Source organism: Cannabis sativa, chromosome 7, assembly GCF_029168945.1.
Source record: "Cannabis sativa cultivar Pink pepper isolate KNU-18-1 chromosome 7, ASM2916894v1, whole genome shotgun sequence".
Lineage (NCBI taxonomy): Eukaryota > Viridiplantae > Streptophyta > Magnoliopsida > Rosales > Cannabaceae > Cannabis > Cannabis sativa.
In genome coordinates this window covers 16034330-16052545 of record NC_083607.1, presented here as the reverse complement: position 1 = coordinate 16052545, position 18216 = coordinate 16034330, and the positions used below count along the sequence as shown (strand labels likewise).

Below are 18216 nucleotides of genomic sequence, written 5' to 3'. Positions count from 1 at the left end.
AATAAAATATAATATGGCGTACCAAACGAACACATGCATATATGTTTTTCTTTATCACAGTCTTGGTATTTTCTTTATCCAAACAAGTAAGAATATAAATAATTTTTTCTTAAAAAGGAAAAAGAAAAAATAAGAATAAAAAGTATATATAACATTACACATAGCATTTAAGATGATCCAACATGTTATATATATCATAAAGTATTGGATTTATATATATAATTATGCATTATGCATTAAATTATTTTAAAAAATAATAAAATAAATATATATTGTTTTTTCATAATATTATATTTATTAATTAAAATACAAAAATATGTGAAAATGAATCTCATAAAATTGTAAACTAAAAAACAAAAAGCGGTGAAACACTTATAGAAAAAAAATTTCCATATTTATGAAAGCATTTTATTTTGTGTAATTTTTTCTTATTTTGATGTATTTTTCTCGAAAATAAGTTTTTAAAACAAGTATAGGCGATTGTCGATTGTATAATAGAGAAGTATTATAGGCCATGGCAGCATTAATGGTGGTGTAGTGATCGGTCCTTGTTTTATTTATAACATAAATGCTTTTATCTCTTAAGGGAAAAGTACTATAGCAGCATTAATAATACATATGAAACATATAACTCACACAAAGTTCGAAGTTTAGATATAGCTAGGTGCGTGTGTAGAACGTATATATGAGATTGTACATAGGGATATGATCAGCCAATGCAATTTTACAGATGCACATGGAAATGCGTGGGCAGCCATGAATGACATTAAATGCGTTACAACAACCGCGCTCACCTATATTCATTTAAAGTTCAATTATTATTATTTTATGTCTTCTATTCATGAAACGGCAAACACCAAAGAAAACACAAGAGAAAGAGAAAGAAAGAAAGAAAAGAAAGATGAACATGATGAGAGGAAAAGAGACTATTACTCCTGGAGATGAAAGTAGGTCTCCGAATCCAATATTCCCAAGATCTCAATCAGGAGGAGATGATTATCATCAGAGTCAAGAAGAAGCCGCCTTGAATAGTAGCAACGGAGGCATGCGCACTGCTGAGACCTTGCTCCGCCTCCTCCCCATTGCTCCATGCATTGCTGCCCTTGTCGTCATGCTTCACAACTCTCAGACCAATGATTTTGGATCTGTTTCTTACTCCCACCTCGGAGCTTTCAGGTACAAAATTACAAAACAAAAATCATCTATATCACAATAAGGCATCATCATATCATCCCTGTTAATTTGCTAATCTATTATTATGTTTTATAATTAGTATGCTCGTGTTTGTGGTGTATTAAGCTAATTAAGTAATGATAAATTCAATTCATTAAAAAGCATTATTTTAGGCACCAATTCCTATAGCAGAAATATATTTAGTGTAATAATATGTATGTGTTAAGTTTATTAGGTACTTAGTGCATGTGAATGGGATTTGTGCTGGCTATTCCCTGCTATCGGCAGTGATCGCTGCAATGCCACGTCGACCACCGAAGATGTCTCAAGCGTGGACTTTCTTCTTCTTTGATCAAGTGATGACGTACATGGTACTGGCGGCCGGGGCAGCCTCGACGGAGGTTCTATACCTGGCTTTCAATGGGAACGTGGCCATCACATGGAGCTCAGCTTGCTCCTCCTTCGGTCGATTCTGCCACAAAGCCACCGCTTCTGTGGCCATAAGTTTCGTGGTCGTTGCTTGTTATGCTTTGCTTTCCCTCATTTCCTCTTACAAGCTCTTCACCAACTACCAACCTCCTACCACCGTCAATCCCAACAAACCCTCTATTCAAGTCGCCACTTTCAACACCGGAACCTGAGTATCATCATCGTTTTATTATCTATCAAAATATGATGATCTCATGTATTATCACAAATACTTATCTTAGCTATCATATGGAGTTGCTCACCCTATATAGGTATACGTACTCAAACCCTTGTTTAAATATAATAAAAAAGTGTATGCAATTAAGTATTGTTGTAAAACAACCTTTCTTTCTACTTCGTCTTGTTATATATCAAATAAAATAATGGTTATAGCCTATATGAACATTTATTGTTCATTAAACTGTGATAAGAAATTAGTTCTAACACATAAACGCACAAATTAACCATACAATAGTTTGAACGATTTTACCTAAATAAAAGTAAAAGTAAGCGATAGATGAAACAATTATCTTGAGTTTGTTGGAAGAATATACTAGCTTTGTTATTTTAAAGCTTAAGGTGCCTAACAACAATGATTTAGTACTTTATAATTGCTTAAGAATTATTTATATTATTTATTAAATTATTAAAATTTATGAGACTTGATATTAAATTGCACTAATAGTAATATGTCAACTTTTATGATGCTTAATACTTTTACATTTCTCATAATTATTATAGAGAACTACTAATTAATTATTTCCAATAGTATTGGCATTGGAGACCAAATATTGTTATTCTTAATTTAGTTTTATTTATTTTAAAAAGTTTTTTTATATATAACTAATACTTTCATAATTCTAAAGGTTAGTTTTGTCATGTTGAAAATGTTTTGACAAAAATAAATTTAATTAGAGTTTTAAATTACAAAAATGGCAGAATAATTTTTTTCTTAAAAAAATGTAAGGCTTTTGTTGATCTCGCTTTTAACCAACGACAATGAGTCTTAATTGTAAGCAATAAGTGATATAATTCAGGTACAATACAAAAAGATAAATAAAGAACACATGGTTTTAAAGAGGTTCGGCTCCGAACAGTTCGGTAATAGCCTACTCCCCTTGATTTGTATTGATTTAAGAACAAAGAACACAACGTTCCCTCTCTTAAAGCTCTTACAATGAAATCTCTAAGTATGCTCTGTTAGATCTTTCTCAAGTAATTCTTTCGACCCCCTACCAGTGAGAATGGATCACTATTTATAAGGCTACATGCTTGAGGGAAGGTTTTCCTTTTGCTTACAATGTCTATAATTGGTATGAATATATACATTACATATTTAGGATACACAGACTGTGGGATTTGGACAGCTTGCCATATCTGTGTGATACGATCCCTGATTTATGAGGATTGCTATTGTGCTTCACAATGCAAATTCTGGAATTGCTAAGTGTTGATATGCTGCTCGGATTGTCCACTACTCGGCTAGGAGGACTTCGTCCGTGCAGGTATATGCGGTGTTCTGTTTGGAACATCTCTTTTGGGTAGTTATGAAGAATTGGATCCACGTGTCACCAGCATGTGATGCCACGTCAGAGTGCAAAAATTGGAATAACATTTGCCCTCCAAGTCTGTGCGGGACTTCCAAAAATGCGTGGAGACTACATCCGAGCTGGCTTTACATTTGAATGGGTGACACATGTCGACTGCATCTGTTCATGATTCGATGTGAGTCTGACCAAGCGTCCCTTCGGTTTTCGGTTAATTAATGCTCTGACCAATAAATGCCTCGATACACGTTTCCCTTAGCACACTTTTGACGGTTATTCTCTTGAGGCACTTGATTGCTTTTAATTTCCCAATATTTACTTTTGGGGGAAAATCGAAGCGTCTGGGGATTTTGAATTATTTACCCCTTTTCATAGGTTTGCCTATAAATACTGTTGCACTTCTTTCAGAAATCACTTTCACCATTTTTTCCACGAAACAATCTCAGAGCAAGAAAGGACTTTTTTTCAAGTCTATCGTGGAATTTCTATCAGAAGTATCCGAGCAGCTTTATTTGGACAACGCCTAGGCTTCAAACAGTGAGTAATTTTTCGATCTTTCCTACTTTAACTTTGTATCTTCAATCTTCTGGGTTTCCATTATACAAAATATAGTTGTTCTTGACTTGTTGTAGAAGATGCGTAGAAAATCTAGGCTTGAAACTTTGTAGTTTTCTCTACAATACTTCGTACGGCTTCGTGATTTATGACATCTTGACTTTAATCTCGCAATGTTCGATTCTCATCTTGCTCATTCAAAGCTTCGTGAAATTTAGCCTTTAACCCAAAAATTTCAAACTCTTGGTTTATGACTTAATCTTTATGTGTTTTCCGTCTTTTTAATCTGTTGAGTAGTCCTAGTCAGCATATTTGCCTGTTTATTGTTTGATATCCTGGCCAAACACTCATATCGTGTATTGTCTTTTGTAGATGAACCCTGGTGAGTTTTGGGGAGGCGAACACTGAATTGACCAGGATCTGCTTCAACTTCTGTACGAGGACCAACCTCGTCTTCGCGCCAGCCTATCCTCTTCAAGTGACTAACTTTCTAACTCGAGCTTCGAGGATTGGGAAATGAGTAGTGATCGTTCCCCCTACTCCAGAACCTGAAGTTCAACACCACTTCTACTCCGAGAAAATCACATAAGAAGGTTATGGTCGCTTTGTTTGGGAACTAAAGAAGGGTTGGAGACGTTATCTTCCGTCCAACTGGACGTACATTGTCCGACTTGGTGTTGATGATACTCTTCCCGTAGGCCGTCCCAGTTTTGGTAACTTTGGTATTCCAATAGTTGTCCCTGCCGTTACTATTGCACGGCACACGCATCAGTATCCGTCCAGGAGAAGGATGATGGCTCGCACAAAGCAGACCATGCAGAAAGTTAATGCATCTGACCCTCACGTGGCCCAGCATGCCACGTTGCCAAGTGTCGAGCAGGATCTGCCCGCTGTGGAAGAGGAGGATTACGAGGGGGACATTGAGGTCCAAAAGATAGAGGAGCAGGACGATGTCTCTCCTGATAGCCCTTCCGAAGCTGAGGAGGAAGGAGTGGTCGGACCTCTAAATTTTGGAGAATATAATGAGGTCGGGGAGCCAGTATCCAGGCTGTTGGAAATTATTTTACCAGGATCTAGATTTACTAACAAGTATGTTGGATTAACAACCTAATATGAATTCTAAAACAATGAAAATAAACACATATAAAGTTAGAAAACCTTACAGTGGGTGCAGCGGAATAATATGACTCCTTCCGTTCAGATCTCTAGCCCTTGATTCCTTTCTGTAGCAGAGCATCACCAAGATCTGAACCTGGATCTTCTTTTCTCCTTCTTTGATGTAGAATTTCCATAGTCTTCCATACTATGATTGAGATACCACTTGATGTGTGTGGGCACTACTCATCACTCAAGGATTTTCGAAAATACAAAGAAGAAAAGAGAGAGAGAAGGTGGCGTGTGAGGCTTTTTTTGAGAGAAACAAAGTGATCAAAGATGTGTGTCTTAGTTTCCTCAAGCCAACACTTTCTATTTATAGAAAACCCTCTAGGTTTAGGTTAGAATTGTATGGCATTAAAATAATAGAAACTACAAATGGAATTTCCTATGCATAGCGCCGATCATACAAAGGGTATTGGGCCTCACTTTGCAACTTTCCCATTTTGTTATTTTCCATTCCCATTTTCTCAAAAATGTCAATTTTCCAATTTAACCTTTTAAATGCCAATTATAATTATTTAATAACTTGGAAATAATTATCAAATAATATTGCCATTTAATATATTTATTAATTTAGACATATAAAGCCTCTTAATCAATAAATAAACCTAAAATCTCTTTTCTTTACAATTTCGCCCTTGCTTAGTGAAAATTCATAAAGTAGACATAGTCTAACTTTTAGAATTTTAATTGATTAATTAAAATCAATTAACTGAGTCTTACAAGCAGTATGGCCTCAACTAGTATGGGGACCATGGGTCTATATAACCGAGCTTCCAATAAGTCGAACCGAATTTACTAAGTAAATTCCCTAACTTATTAATTCCTCATTGAATCCACACTTAGAACTTGGAATTGCACTCTCAGTCATATAGAAACGCTCTATATGTTCCACGATATAGACACGTCATTAGTTATCCATTGTTATAACCCTAATGTGATCAATGATCCTCTATATAGATGATTTACACTGTACAAGGATTAAATTACCATAACACCCTACAATGTATTTTATCCTTAAAACACTTAACCCTGTATAAATGATATTTCACCTAAGTGAAATGAGATCTCCACCATTTATCTTCGTTTGGTTAAGCTCGAAGGAAATCATCCTTTACTTCTATTTGCCAAATAGAAGCTATAGATTCCATATTTATGTTAGCGCTCCCACTCAATTGCATTACCGTGTTCCCAAAATGTACGTATCACCCTGATACAAAACTAGGCTTAACTAACAAATCAAAGAACACGAGTAACACTCTTGAAATTGAGCCTAACCATATCAGGATTTCGATCATGTGATCTAGGATCAACAGTTGATATTGAATTGAATAGATATTACGGTAAATTTTAACATATCTAATCAAAGTTCAATATCGGTCCCTTCCGATGTATACTCCATACATCCGATACTGGTAAACTTTGCCAATGTCCTGGAAAGGACATAACACTTTTCCAAGGTGTAAGAATACCTATCGCTGATTATACCATGTCAGTCTAAATCCAGTGTTCTGACAAATCAGGGAATAAACTTTTGAACATATAATAAAGATTATATTCCACTGTGCTGACAACACTATAATCTTTAACCAACTCATATGTTCTGGACTTAAAAAGAATTCATACATTATATACCTATAATCATGAAATAAATCATGTGAACCATGCAACATAAAATGTTATTTCTGATCTTTATTAATAATTAAATCTGATTATATGAAATGAGTTTTATTTAGGGCATAAAACCCAACACAGGCAGGGTGATATCTTGGTCGAGGGGGAAGACTATGTCACCGAGGAGTTTACCGAGGCGGTCCCCCACAGGAGGCAAAGTGCCCTAGGGGCCAGATGGGTGTGCCCTCCGTCTAAAATAATTGAGGAGCGATTGAAGGGTTTAGAGAAGGTTGGGTACTTGGGCAGACTTGAGTGTTATTTCCTTTCTCCGAATCACCGGGCAACTAACCCAAAGAAAGGGTTATGTGCCTGGTCCAGTGCCCACACTAAGCAAGGGGCGATGCTACCTTTGCTCTAGTACTTCAAGAGGGTTGCGGATTATTTCTGCCTCTGTCCGACCCAGTTTACTCCCAAGGGCATTAAGTACTTGTCTGCCCTGTTCGTCCTCTACGCCATTCAAGGATGGGGTGCGTCGTCCCCACACGACATCAATTGGCGTTTCGATTTGAAGTCTACCCCTAAGCAGAGCAAGTCGAGGTACTTCTACTTCTCTCAGATGGACTGCAAGTGGCTGACGGGCACCGTGGACATAGAGGTTAGCAAGATTTGGGGTTTTGTTGATGAGTACTACTTGGTGGAAGGCATGGGAGCCACCTATACTCAGTTTCAATAGATCCTTGTGTATTGTCGTCCGTCCTTCACATTGGAACTTAGGGACAGGGCTCAGAAAATTCTCCTGTTGCCAGATGCTGCTCGAAATATCACTTTGTTGACCTCAGAGGACAACTTTGTGAAGTACAAGCTTTATCCGACAAACTTTATACCCTAGCATGTGAAGGAGAGGAAGAAGAAGTCTAGGTCTGGTCGGGCTGAGGGTGTTGAGCAAGAGAAGGAGCTCATTCAACTTAAGCGTGAGGCTAAGTTAAAGGGTGATGTTGGAGCCAAGCAGTATGCTCAAGAGTATTCTGAGCAGGAAAAGGAGGCTCAGGAATATTCAGAGCAAGAGAGGCCGCTCAAGAAGAAGAAAACCCTCCCGACCGAGCAGAGGCCAATAGAACATGCTATCCAAATCAAGGAACCAGGTGTGCCTGCTCGGCCATCAACCCCTATAGAGGGAAAAGGAAAATCTATCCTAGAGGAGCAGGAAGACTCTTCGGATGATGATGCTCCGTCAGTGCTTGTTCGGGAAAACGCTCCTGCCAACGTGCAGAGTACTTTAACTTGCACTTATTTTCCTTGATTTTTATGTCTTCATATATTTTATGTCATCTTTTGACTGTAATATTTTTATTCCGTCCAGAAATGTCTTAGAAGATGATTGAGGCTTTGAAAAAAAGAGAGTAGGGGAGTTCGGGCTTGTCCCTTTCGGCCAAAAAGTCCAAAGGTGGTGAGACTTCGTCCAAAGAGAAGGCACCAGTTGAAGAGGTCATTGATCTCTTCGAGGAGCAACCTTTTGTGGACCCTTTTACCTTGAAAGTCACCAAATCCAAAGGTTCCCGAGGATGGAGTTTGAATAGACCTGAGCAGGCTAAGACTGGGTCTGAGCTAGTCAAGGGCGGATCTGAACAAGTTAGGCCCCTGCCCCCACTCCGGTGTTATGCACGGAGACCAAAAGAGGCAAAGACATGCTTAACCACTATGTAGCTCGGTCGCTTTTGGAGGTGAATGAGCAGCTGACTGGAGCGGATAATGACTTGTCCTTGGAGTTGGTCTTGGGAGGAGTTCTGAAGGAACTTTCGCGGGTAAGTCCTTTCTAACATTTTTCTTTTATTCTTCTTTGACTAGTTCAAATTTTAATGTATTTTGCGCACAGACTGGTTTGAAGATGGCCTATGCCTATTCTCAAGCTAAGTCGGCTGCTGTCAAGAATCTTGCCACTTCCAACACACTGCAAAGGGATGCGGACTTAGCCAAAAGGGAAGCTGAAGATGCGCGGACTCAGCTTGAGACTCTGTGGATGGAACTTGGAGAAGTCAACAAGAAACTTCTAGCTGTTGAGACCAGAGTTGTCGAGCTGACCAGGGAACTGCAGGAGATGCCATCTATCGAGCAGCTCGAGGTAGATAATGCTTCTTTGTCTCGGGATGTTGCCACTCTTTAAGACGAAAGAGAGGGTTTTCAAACTCTTCTCCGCAGGTTTGAGGATGAGGCCAAGGACAAGAAGACTAGGGAGGAGGAACTTGAGGCTGAGGTTAAGAGCCAGAAATCTGAGGTGAAGAAGCTCGGGGAGAAGGTAAATGCCTTAGAGATAGCTGGTCTCGAGATTTTTTATTACTTTTGGAAGGCAAATTCCAAGGCAAACTTTGAATCTCTCGACACTTCCAAAGACATGTTTCTTGACTACTACACCACTCAAGCGGCCTACGGGAATCTTGAGGCGACCACTTCCACCTCTCCTACCGACCAGAGTGTTCAGGCTCCTTTCGCCCAGACTAATGATCCTCTGGCTCCTTTAGACCTAGTTGAGCCGTACAAAGAGCCTGGGACTCATGTTGTTTGATTGCCTTATTTTTACTATCTTTCTTTTTTTTTATGTCTATTTGGCCTGTAGGCCCTCTTTTGAGACATGGTGACCCGCCAAGCGGTCTTTAAACTTGGAATATTACTTTTCATTTTTTTACCAACTGGCTGACCAGACATCCTTTAATCCCGGGTTTGAATGCTTTGTTATTCTTAATGAATTTCATCCTTTGTTTATAATCATTGTGCAATTGTGTTCATTTTTTTTTACCAAATGCTTTGTACAGTTATAGATGCCCCCCAAGTGACTGAGGAGACTTTTGACTCTTGGTCATTTATTTTTCACAAGTATGTTTTTTGTCTGTTCGGGGTTTTAGGTACGACCAGACCTTTTGTATGCATTGGATGGTAAATTTGTAACATGCTAATGAACTTGACTCAATTTGAATTGAAATAAACATCTTTATTCATTTATTGGTCAGAAATATGTCTGTTACTGTAGTAACTTACATTGAAGCTATTATGTTGATCTGATCTAATCGTGAGCTTAGCATGAACAAAAAAAATTACAGAAAATAAAAATTGTACTTTCATAAGTGGTCATCCGACCTGAGTACTTTGTAATTTTATCTGAACCTTTGGGCGTGGTCACTAAAGAGTAAATGTTCTTTTGTTTCGTACTTAATATGGTCATCCGACCTAGTACGTTTACTTGTAGTATTTTCTTAAGTGTTCCCCGTTCCAATACCTTGGTACTAGAACGAGTTGCACTTTTTCGTCATACTTACCCAGTTTATATGCTCCTGATTCTAGAACTTCGACCACCTGATATGGTCCTTCCTAATTTGGTCCGAGCACACCTGTCGTGCTGTCTTTGGTGTTCAGAAATACTCTTCTTAGGGCCATATCTCCCATAAAGAATTTCCGTGCTCTCACTTGTTTGTTAATATACCGAGCTACCTTTTGTTGATGGGCTATCAATTTCAAGTTTGCTACGATTCGTTTTTCTTCAACTTCATCAAGTGATTCTGTGAGGAGTGCATGATTGGCTTCTTGGTTATATGTCAATCTTCTGTGGGATGGCGGTTCGAGTTCTACGGGCAGCATAGCTTCACATCCATATGTCATGGCAAATGGAGTCTGTCCGGTCGCTGTTTTCTCAATTGTGCAGTACGACCATAATACTTCAGGGAGTTCCTTCGGCCAGTTTCCTTTAGCATCTTCAAGTCTTTACTTTTGGGTGTCTTTGAGTGTCTTGATGACTGTTTCGACTCGACCATTTGCTTGAGGATGTGCCACTACAGAGAAACTTTTTATGATCCCCTGGTTTGCACAGAAATTAGTGAAGGACTGACTGTCAAATTGCTTCCCATTGTCCGAGACCATCTTACATGGTAATCTGAATCGACAAATTATGTTCTTCACAATGAAGTCTTGCACTTTTTTGAACGTGATGGTTGCTAGTTGCTCGGCTTCCGTCCATTTGGTAAAATAGTCAACTGCAACCACTGCGTACTGTACTCCGCCTTTGCCCTTGGGTAATTATCCATTAGGTCAATCCTCCAAATGGCAAAAGGCCAAGGACTTTGCATCTACGTTAGTTCGTTGGGCGGTGCACGAGGTATCTTTGAAAATCTCTGGCATTTATCACATTTCTTAACGTAGGCCTTGGAGTCTTGAATCATGGTTGCCCAGAAATAATCTTGCCTTAGAACTTTCTTTGATAAACTCTACCCAGCTGCATGGTTGCCGTTGAATCCATCACGTACCTCTAATAAAAGTCATGCAGCTTCTTCTTGTGTAACACATCTAAGTATTGGCATGGAGAAACCTCTTCTATACATAACTTCCTCAATAATGATGTATTGTGCAGCCTTTCTCCTCATTTTCAGAGCTTCATTCTTGTTATCTGGGAGTTCCCCATTGTTGAGATAGGCTGCTTTTAGCGTCATCCAGTTTAGGGATGTATCAATCATTTCAATCTCCTTCGTGCCTGTGATACTGGGTTTTTCTAGAAATTGGTTCGGGATCAGATTTGCTTTATCATTTATGTTACTCCTCGCAAGTTGGGCTAGTGCATCAGCAGTTGTGTTTTCTTCTCTTGGAATTTGCTTGAGAGCATAGCTTTTGAATTGTGTGAGCAGGCCATGTATTTTACTTAGATATGCTATCATCTTTTCCCCCCGAGATTCGTACTACCCAGATACATAATTTACCACTAACTGTGAGTCACTGCAGATCTCAACGTGTTCGACATACAATTCCCGTTAGGCCAGCAATAAGGGCTTCATATTCAGCTACATTGTTGGATGCCTTAAATTCAATTTGACTGCGTCGTGCAGGTGCTGCCTCCTGGGTGTCACAAGGGCGATTCCTGTGCCGGATAGTCGATCCGTAGCTGACCCATCTACATGTAGCCTCCAAGTTGGCTTATCTTTACTATTACACGGTTAAGGTGCTTGTACTAACTCTAGGTTACTTTCTGAAATGCTCTCTTCTTTACCCGTACATTCAACCATAAAATCTGCTAAGGCCTGACCCTTAATCGCCGTTTGGGGCTGAAAGATAATTTCATATTGGCCCAACTCCACTGCCCATTTGAGCAACCGTCCAGAGGCGCCTGGTTTTTGTAATACTTGAGATAATGGTTGGTCAGTGTATACCCGAACATGATGAGCCTGAAAGTAAGGCCTTAGCTTTCTTGTTGCTAGGATTAGGAAATAGGTGAACTTTTCTATCAATGGGTACCGGCCTTAAGCTTCAATGAGTCTTTTGCTAATGTAGTAGACCGAATGTTGGATATTGTTCTCTTCCCTGATCAATACGACACTTAGAGCATGTTTCGTGACTGCCAAGTATATTCCCAACTCTTCTCCGTCTAGAGGTTTTGAGAGTACAGGAGGTTTTGCGAATTGCATTTTTAGCTCTTGAAAGGCTTTTTTTGCATTCATTCGTCCATTCAAATTACTTATTTCCTCGGAGGATGTTGAAGAATGGGACACACTTGTTTGTTGACTTTGAAACAAATCTGCTGAGTGCGGCAATCCGACCAGTTAAACTATGAACTTCCTTGGTTTTTGTTGGCGATTTCATATCGAGGAGGGCTTGAGTTTTCTCTAGATTGGCTTCAATTCCTTGGGCATTAGCAATAAAGCCCAGAAACTTACCCAAACTAACTCCAAAGGAGCACTTTAGGGGATTGAATTTCATGTTGTATTTGTTGAGGACTTTGAAGCATTCGTCCAGGTCATCTATATCCCCCCCAGCATTCTTGGATTTGACGAGCATGTCATCCACGTATACTTCCATATTTCGTCCGATCTGGTCCTTGAATATTTTATTGACCAATCTTTGGTATGTAGCTCTGGCCTTCTTGAGACCAAATGGCATGACTTTTTAACAATATAGACCCATATCTATTCGGAAACTTGTATGTTCTTGGTCTGATGGATGCATCTTGATTTGATTGTACCCCGAATAGGCGTCCACGAAGCTTAATATCCCGTGCCCTACTGTTGCATCCACAAGTTGATCTATTCTTGGAAGTGGAAAGCAGTCTTTGGGGCACGCCTTATTGAGGTCGGTGAAGTCAATACATACTCGCCATTTTTTGTTCAGCTTGGGCACTAGTACAGGGTTAGCAACCCAAGCCGGGTAGAAAGATTCAATTATGAAATTGTTGTTGTGCAGCTTTTCTACCTCTTCTTTTAAGGCTAGGGCTCGTTCTTTGTCTAACAGTCTTCTTTTTGTTGAACGGGCCAAAAATTTGGATCGATATTTAGGGCATATGAAATTATAGAGGGATCAATTCCGACAATGTCCTCATGCGACCAGGCAAAAATGTCTAGGTTTGCTCTTAGAAATTTTATCATTACTAATTTTATTTCGAGAAACAAACCTTTTACAATTTTGAGTTTCCTGATCAGAACATTTGGGTTAATTTCAATCTCTTCTAGTTCTTCCACTAGCCCAACATTTGTATATGGTTCCCCAAGTCGGGGATCCACATCTTCGTCCCCGCCTTGGGCAGTTCCCTATTTAGCTATGTTCTTTCCCTTGCCCGAACTCTGACTAGGGGATTCCTCCTTTTTAGCCTTAGTTAGGGCAAGGTTGTAACATTCCCATGCAACTTGTTGGTTTCCTCTCAAGCACCTTACCCCATTTTGTGTTGGTAACTTAAGGCACAATTGAAATATAGATGTAACATCTTTTAGGTCATATAAGGCTGGTCGGCCCAACATGACATCAAAAGATGATGGAACATCCAATACCAAAAATTGTGCCATTACAGTTATGCTCTTCGGAGCTTGCCCAACAGTGAGGGGTAGGTGAATTTTTCCTAAAGGTGCAACACTCTGGTCGGAGAAACCGTATACGGACTGAAGACAGGGGGTTAAATCTTTGAGTTAGAGCCCCATTTTTTCATATGGTGTTTTGAACAAGATATTTGCAGAGGCTCCATTATAAATCATAGTTTGGGCCACTGTTTTGTTGGCTATTTGTACTTCCACGACTAACGAATCGTTGTGCGAGAAGTTAATCTTGACAACATCGTCTTCATTGAACGTTATGGTAGGTTCCCCTACCCGTGGTAATTTTGGTTTCCTTTCTTTGACGGCCAAGACCACTTCCTCTTGCTCGTGCTGTAGGTTTCGGGCATACTTTTCCCGGGCTTTGCCTGAATCTTCAGCTATGTGTGGACCCCAATGATGACTTGCAAATGCCCATCTACTGGCGGTGGCAGTAAATCTTGGTTATTGTCCGCCTGGGCGGCCCTCTGATTCTGATCGGCCTTGACATATTTTTTCATGTGCGGTTTATTCTTTCTTATCAAAAATTCAATTTCTCGTTTTAAATTGTTGCATTCATTGGTGTCATGGCCATAATCTCCATGAAAACAGTGAAACTTGGAAATGTCCCTCTTACTTATGTCCTTTTTCATGGGAGCAGGTTTCTTGTAGAGAGCTACTAACTGAGTAGCCATATAGATGGTCTCTAAATTGTCAGTCAGGATAGAGTAAGCAGTGAGTTTGGAAGAATTTTCTCTAGGGGTCTGCTCGGCTTTGCCAGAAAGCTTTCCCTTTTTCCCATTGCCTTGCTTGTTATTATTAGATCTTTTGCCGCCTAATCTTGAGTTTCTCGGATACTGGGGTTGTTGGACGGATGTTCCAACAGAGGGAGCTTTTGATTGGCCCGGTTTAAGCTCGACATCTACTCGCTGAATGGCCTCTACGAGCTTGATGAAACCATTTACACGATCGAGTAAGTCACTCATAGAATCTAATGGTCTGTCCCTCTTGCTTGCCTTCCAAAGTTCTCCGAGAACTTTGATGCCCCCCAGTCTTGCAGTTAATTTCCCTTTTTCGGTTAACAATGTAACTTTTGTTGCCAGTCATCATGAATCTACTAATATAGGCTCAGAGAGGCTCCCCTGGCCTTTGCTTCACTTCGACCAGGTCCTCTAAATGCAATGGGAGTTGGGGAGAAGAAGAGAATTGTGCATAGAATTTCGAGGAGAAAGCTTTCCAAGAGTTGAACCTTCTCGGTGTTAACTTGAAGTACCATTGTTGGGTGGCTTCTGAGAGTGTGGCCGGAAAAACTCGGCAACACACATCTCCTCGTACTCCTTGTAAGTCCATTTGTGTTTCAAAATATTTGAGATGTGATAAGGGATCTTCTTTCCCAGTATACATCTTCCGGGTCAGCATCTTGAACTTGTGGGGCAGCTCCAAAACATTGATCTCTTGAGTAAAATGGGATCCTCGTGCTCAGTCTAACTCGGGATCATTGTGCTTTTGACCGGCCAGACCTTGGAACATGTTTTTCAGTTCATCCAACTGTGTGTGCACTGATGGAAGAACTTGTTCGGCCTCTTGGCCGACCAATGCCACATCAAGATCTCTTTGAACTAGATCTTGAGCGCGGGCTCCGGGCTGAGTGGCTGGTGGAACATATTGTTCGTCTAACCCTCTCCTTCTATTTAGATCATCTCTTAGATCATGAGCTGTTCCAAGTCTATTAAATACAGACGCACCAGGTTGTCTCAGTGATTAGTTAGTTTGGCCAAGCACTTGGTCAAAACCGCTAGTCTAGGTGGAGTTATAAGGTATAACCCCTCTGACGAATTTCCAGATAAGGTCTAGCTGCCTACCGCTTGGCCCACAAGTGGAACCTGTGATCGAGGATTGGACGGTTGACCGTTTAGAGTTTGGGAAGTGTTCCCAGCTGGATCTTCGTCTGAGTCGCCCAGTGGGATACTGGATGCGGGTTGCTGATTAGCAACTTGGTAGGCTCTTCATATCAATACGGTAGCCTGTCTTGTTCGGTCGTCGATGGCTGCTTGTTGAGCCTTCAACGTATCCATTTCTCTATCCCTCCATTCGGTGAACTGCTCTTCGAACGCAAGGTTCACTTCAACACGGAGCTCTTCCTGGTCATGATGCAAAGTATTAGTATGGCCTTGCATGAGCCCCAAGAGCATTACAAAGGTTCTAGATTTCGGTGTCATCTCCAATAGTTGTTTGGACATTTGCTGCTGAAGGAACCCCAGTACTGGGAGTATTTAGATCGGCTGCTGAACTGGTATTTCCAGTCTCTTGCACACCGAGCGTGATTCCAGCCAAAGAAGACATCACACCATGACTCGTGGTTGGTGGTTGGGTGATTAGCTGTTCAGGGTTAGTGACTGGTGGGACCCTTGCATTCCCTTGAGTCTCGAACGTGGGATCTACTGCCAGTGGATCCACCTGATCGACTACACCCATGCGAGTCTATACCACCATCGTGTTTATGAGTAAATTTGAAGTAAAGAGCAAATTTATGATCCTACTCTCAATGAAAGCACTAAAATGTTGACCTCGCTTTTAGCCAACGACAATGAGTTTTAATTGTAAGCAATAAGTGATATAATTCAAGTATAATACGAAGAGATAAATAAAGAACACACAATTTTTAAAGAGGTTCGGCCCCGAGCAGTTCAGTAACAGCCTACTCCCCTTAATTTGTATTGATTAAGAACAAAGAACACAACGTTCCCTCTCTTAAAGCTCTTACAATGAAATCTCTGAGTATGCTCTCTAAAATCTTTCTCAAGTTATTCTTTCGACCCCCCTACCAGTTAGAATATTTATAGGGCTACATGCTTGAGGGAAGGTTTCTCTTTTGCTTACAATGTCTATAATTGGTAAGAATATACATTACATATTTAGGATACATAGATTGTGGGATTTGTACAGCTTGCCATATCTCTGTGATACGATCTCTAATTTATAGGGATTGCTCTTATGCTTCACGATGCAAATTTTGGAATTTCTAAGTGTTGAGATGCTGCTCGGATTGTCCACTGCTCGGCTAGAAGGACCTCGTCTGTGTAGGTATATGCAGTGTTCTGTTCGAAACATCTTTTTCGGGCAAATATGAAGAATTGGATCCACGTGTCACCAGCATGTGATGCCACGTCAGAGTGCAAAAATTGGGATAACAGCTCTAAACAATAGTGGAACAAAATACAAAGTCTAAAATGATATATCTTTTCACAAATAAGGATATTTTGGTTATATTTAAAAAAAATTAAACTTAAAATCTTAATTGTAGTCGATTACAAAACATGATGAGATCTAAAGTTATTTATTAAAATGTATTGTCCAAATAAGTAATAAGTCAAAATGTAAGATCTAAAATGATATAAATTTTTCAATTAGTAATGTTACAATTAGATTTTCACCCTCTCATACCTCTCTCATTCCTTAAAATAGAGTAGTGACAGAGTTTGAAAGTTATCTTTTGGCCATTACTATTTTTCTCCATGGATAAAGATGAGTTATTTTCTTTGCATCAATTCCTAAAATTGATGAAGATTTGGAAACTAAAATGGTTTTTTGAGGTGAAATTGATGGAAAATAAACTATTTGTTTTTTCTATTTGTGCTAGATTTAGAATGTAGATGTTCTCTGAATTGAGGGAGATCTTTGAATTTTAAAAATAGTATATGTTGCTTAAACCCCCCAAAGGGCTTGGGGATTTTTGATTTGTTGTTTGATAACGTATCATTTTAGAATTCAACTTCACCATGCTCAAATTTTTTATATTTATGGCCACTTTTAAGGGTTATATAATATGAAAGGTTGAGGAAGTTGACTCTATTAAACAAGGTGATTCCCATAATTATTTATTTTGATATAGAAGTATGTAATGTTAAAAATTGGCAAACTCTTCCTACATACATCGAAGCTATAAGATCATTGAATGGGAAGATGATGTTGCCATTACTACAAATATAAGATTTTTATGCCCATCAAGTTGATCGACACAACTATGGATCACTATATATGTCATTAAAAAATTTATGCAATTAGTCGACCAATTATATTGGTTATAAAAGACACAAGATTCTAATTGTACTTCATTCTCTCACTCTAATCACTTCCTCTCTCTATCCTAAATCTCTCAATCGCCTATCTCTCCTAGACTCTTGATCCCTCTTTCTATAAACCATCTCTCTCTCCAAATTTTTCTCTCTTTCCTTCAACTATATCTCTCACCCACTTTTTCAATCCCTCATCTCACTTCTATTTCTTTGTTCTATTTATCTTTTCATTTGATACTTATTTTAATATATTTATTTTAATATTAATATATTTATTAAATTAAAATTACTAATTTAGATAACTCTACATATTAATTTTAATTTTATATTTATAAAATTAAATACTAACTTAGATAGATCTAAAAATAAAAATTTATTTTTCATCCTTAGTATTAAATTTTTCAATAAATATTATGAAAATTACTTAATTTAAGTTAGTCCAAAATTAATTAACATTAATTTTCAAGTTAAATTTAATTTTCTATAAATATATATATCTAATTAAATTTGAAATCTAATGTATTTAAAAAATATATTTTCAAAATTAATTTTAAAATTATTCTAATTTATTTTCTATAAAATAATCATGAAAATAATTATTCTAATTTATGTTGATCTAAAATTAATTAATAAATTAATTTTTAACATAAATATAATTTTCTTATTTAATTAAATCTCTTAAGAAAAATATCAAATATTTAAGTTCCTTGAACAAATCAACTTAAATATTAATTTTCTATTTAATTAAAGATATCTAAAAAAAATACCAAAAAGTCTACTTAGAAAATAACTATCTAGATATGTCATAAACTAACT

The 18216-nt window shown here is 38.6% G+C and overlaps 1 protein-coding gene and 1 long non-coding RNA gene across 2 annotated transcripts; both read left to right on the top strand.

The window, feature by feature from the left end:
- Window positions 1-601: 601 nt before the first annotated feature.
- On the top strand, window positions 602-2038 carry LOC115698030 (CASP-like protein 2A1). The gene is made up of 2 exons (XM_030625211.2): window positions 602-1176; window positions 1409-2038. The coding sequence occupies exons 1-2, from the start codon at window positions 842-844 to the stop codon at window positions 1812-1814; spliced, it is 741 nt and encodes a 246-aa protein (XP_030481071.1). The 5' UTR covers window positions 602-841; the 3' UTR covers window positions 1815-2038.
- Window positions 2039-6099: 4061 nt separating this feature from the next.
- LOC115697103 (uncharacterized) lies at window positions 6100-16762 on the top strand. The gene is made up of 2 exons (XR_009683495.1): window positions 6100-8317; window positions 8389-16762. It is a non-coding gene; the product is annotated as an uncharacterized LOC115697103 (long non-coding RNA).
- The last annotated feature ends 1454 nt before the right edge of the window (window positions 16763-18216 follow it).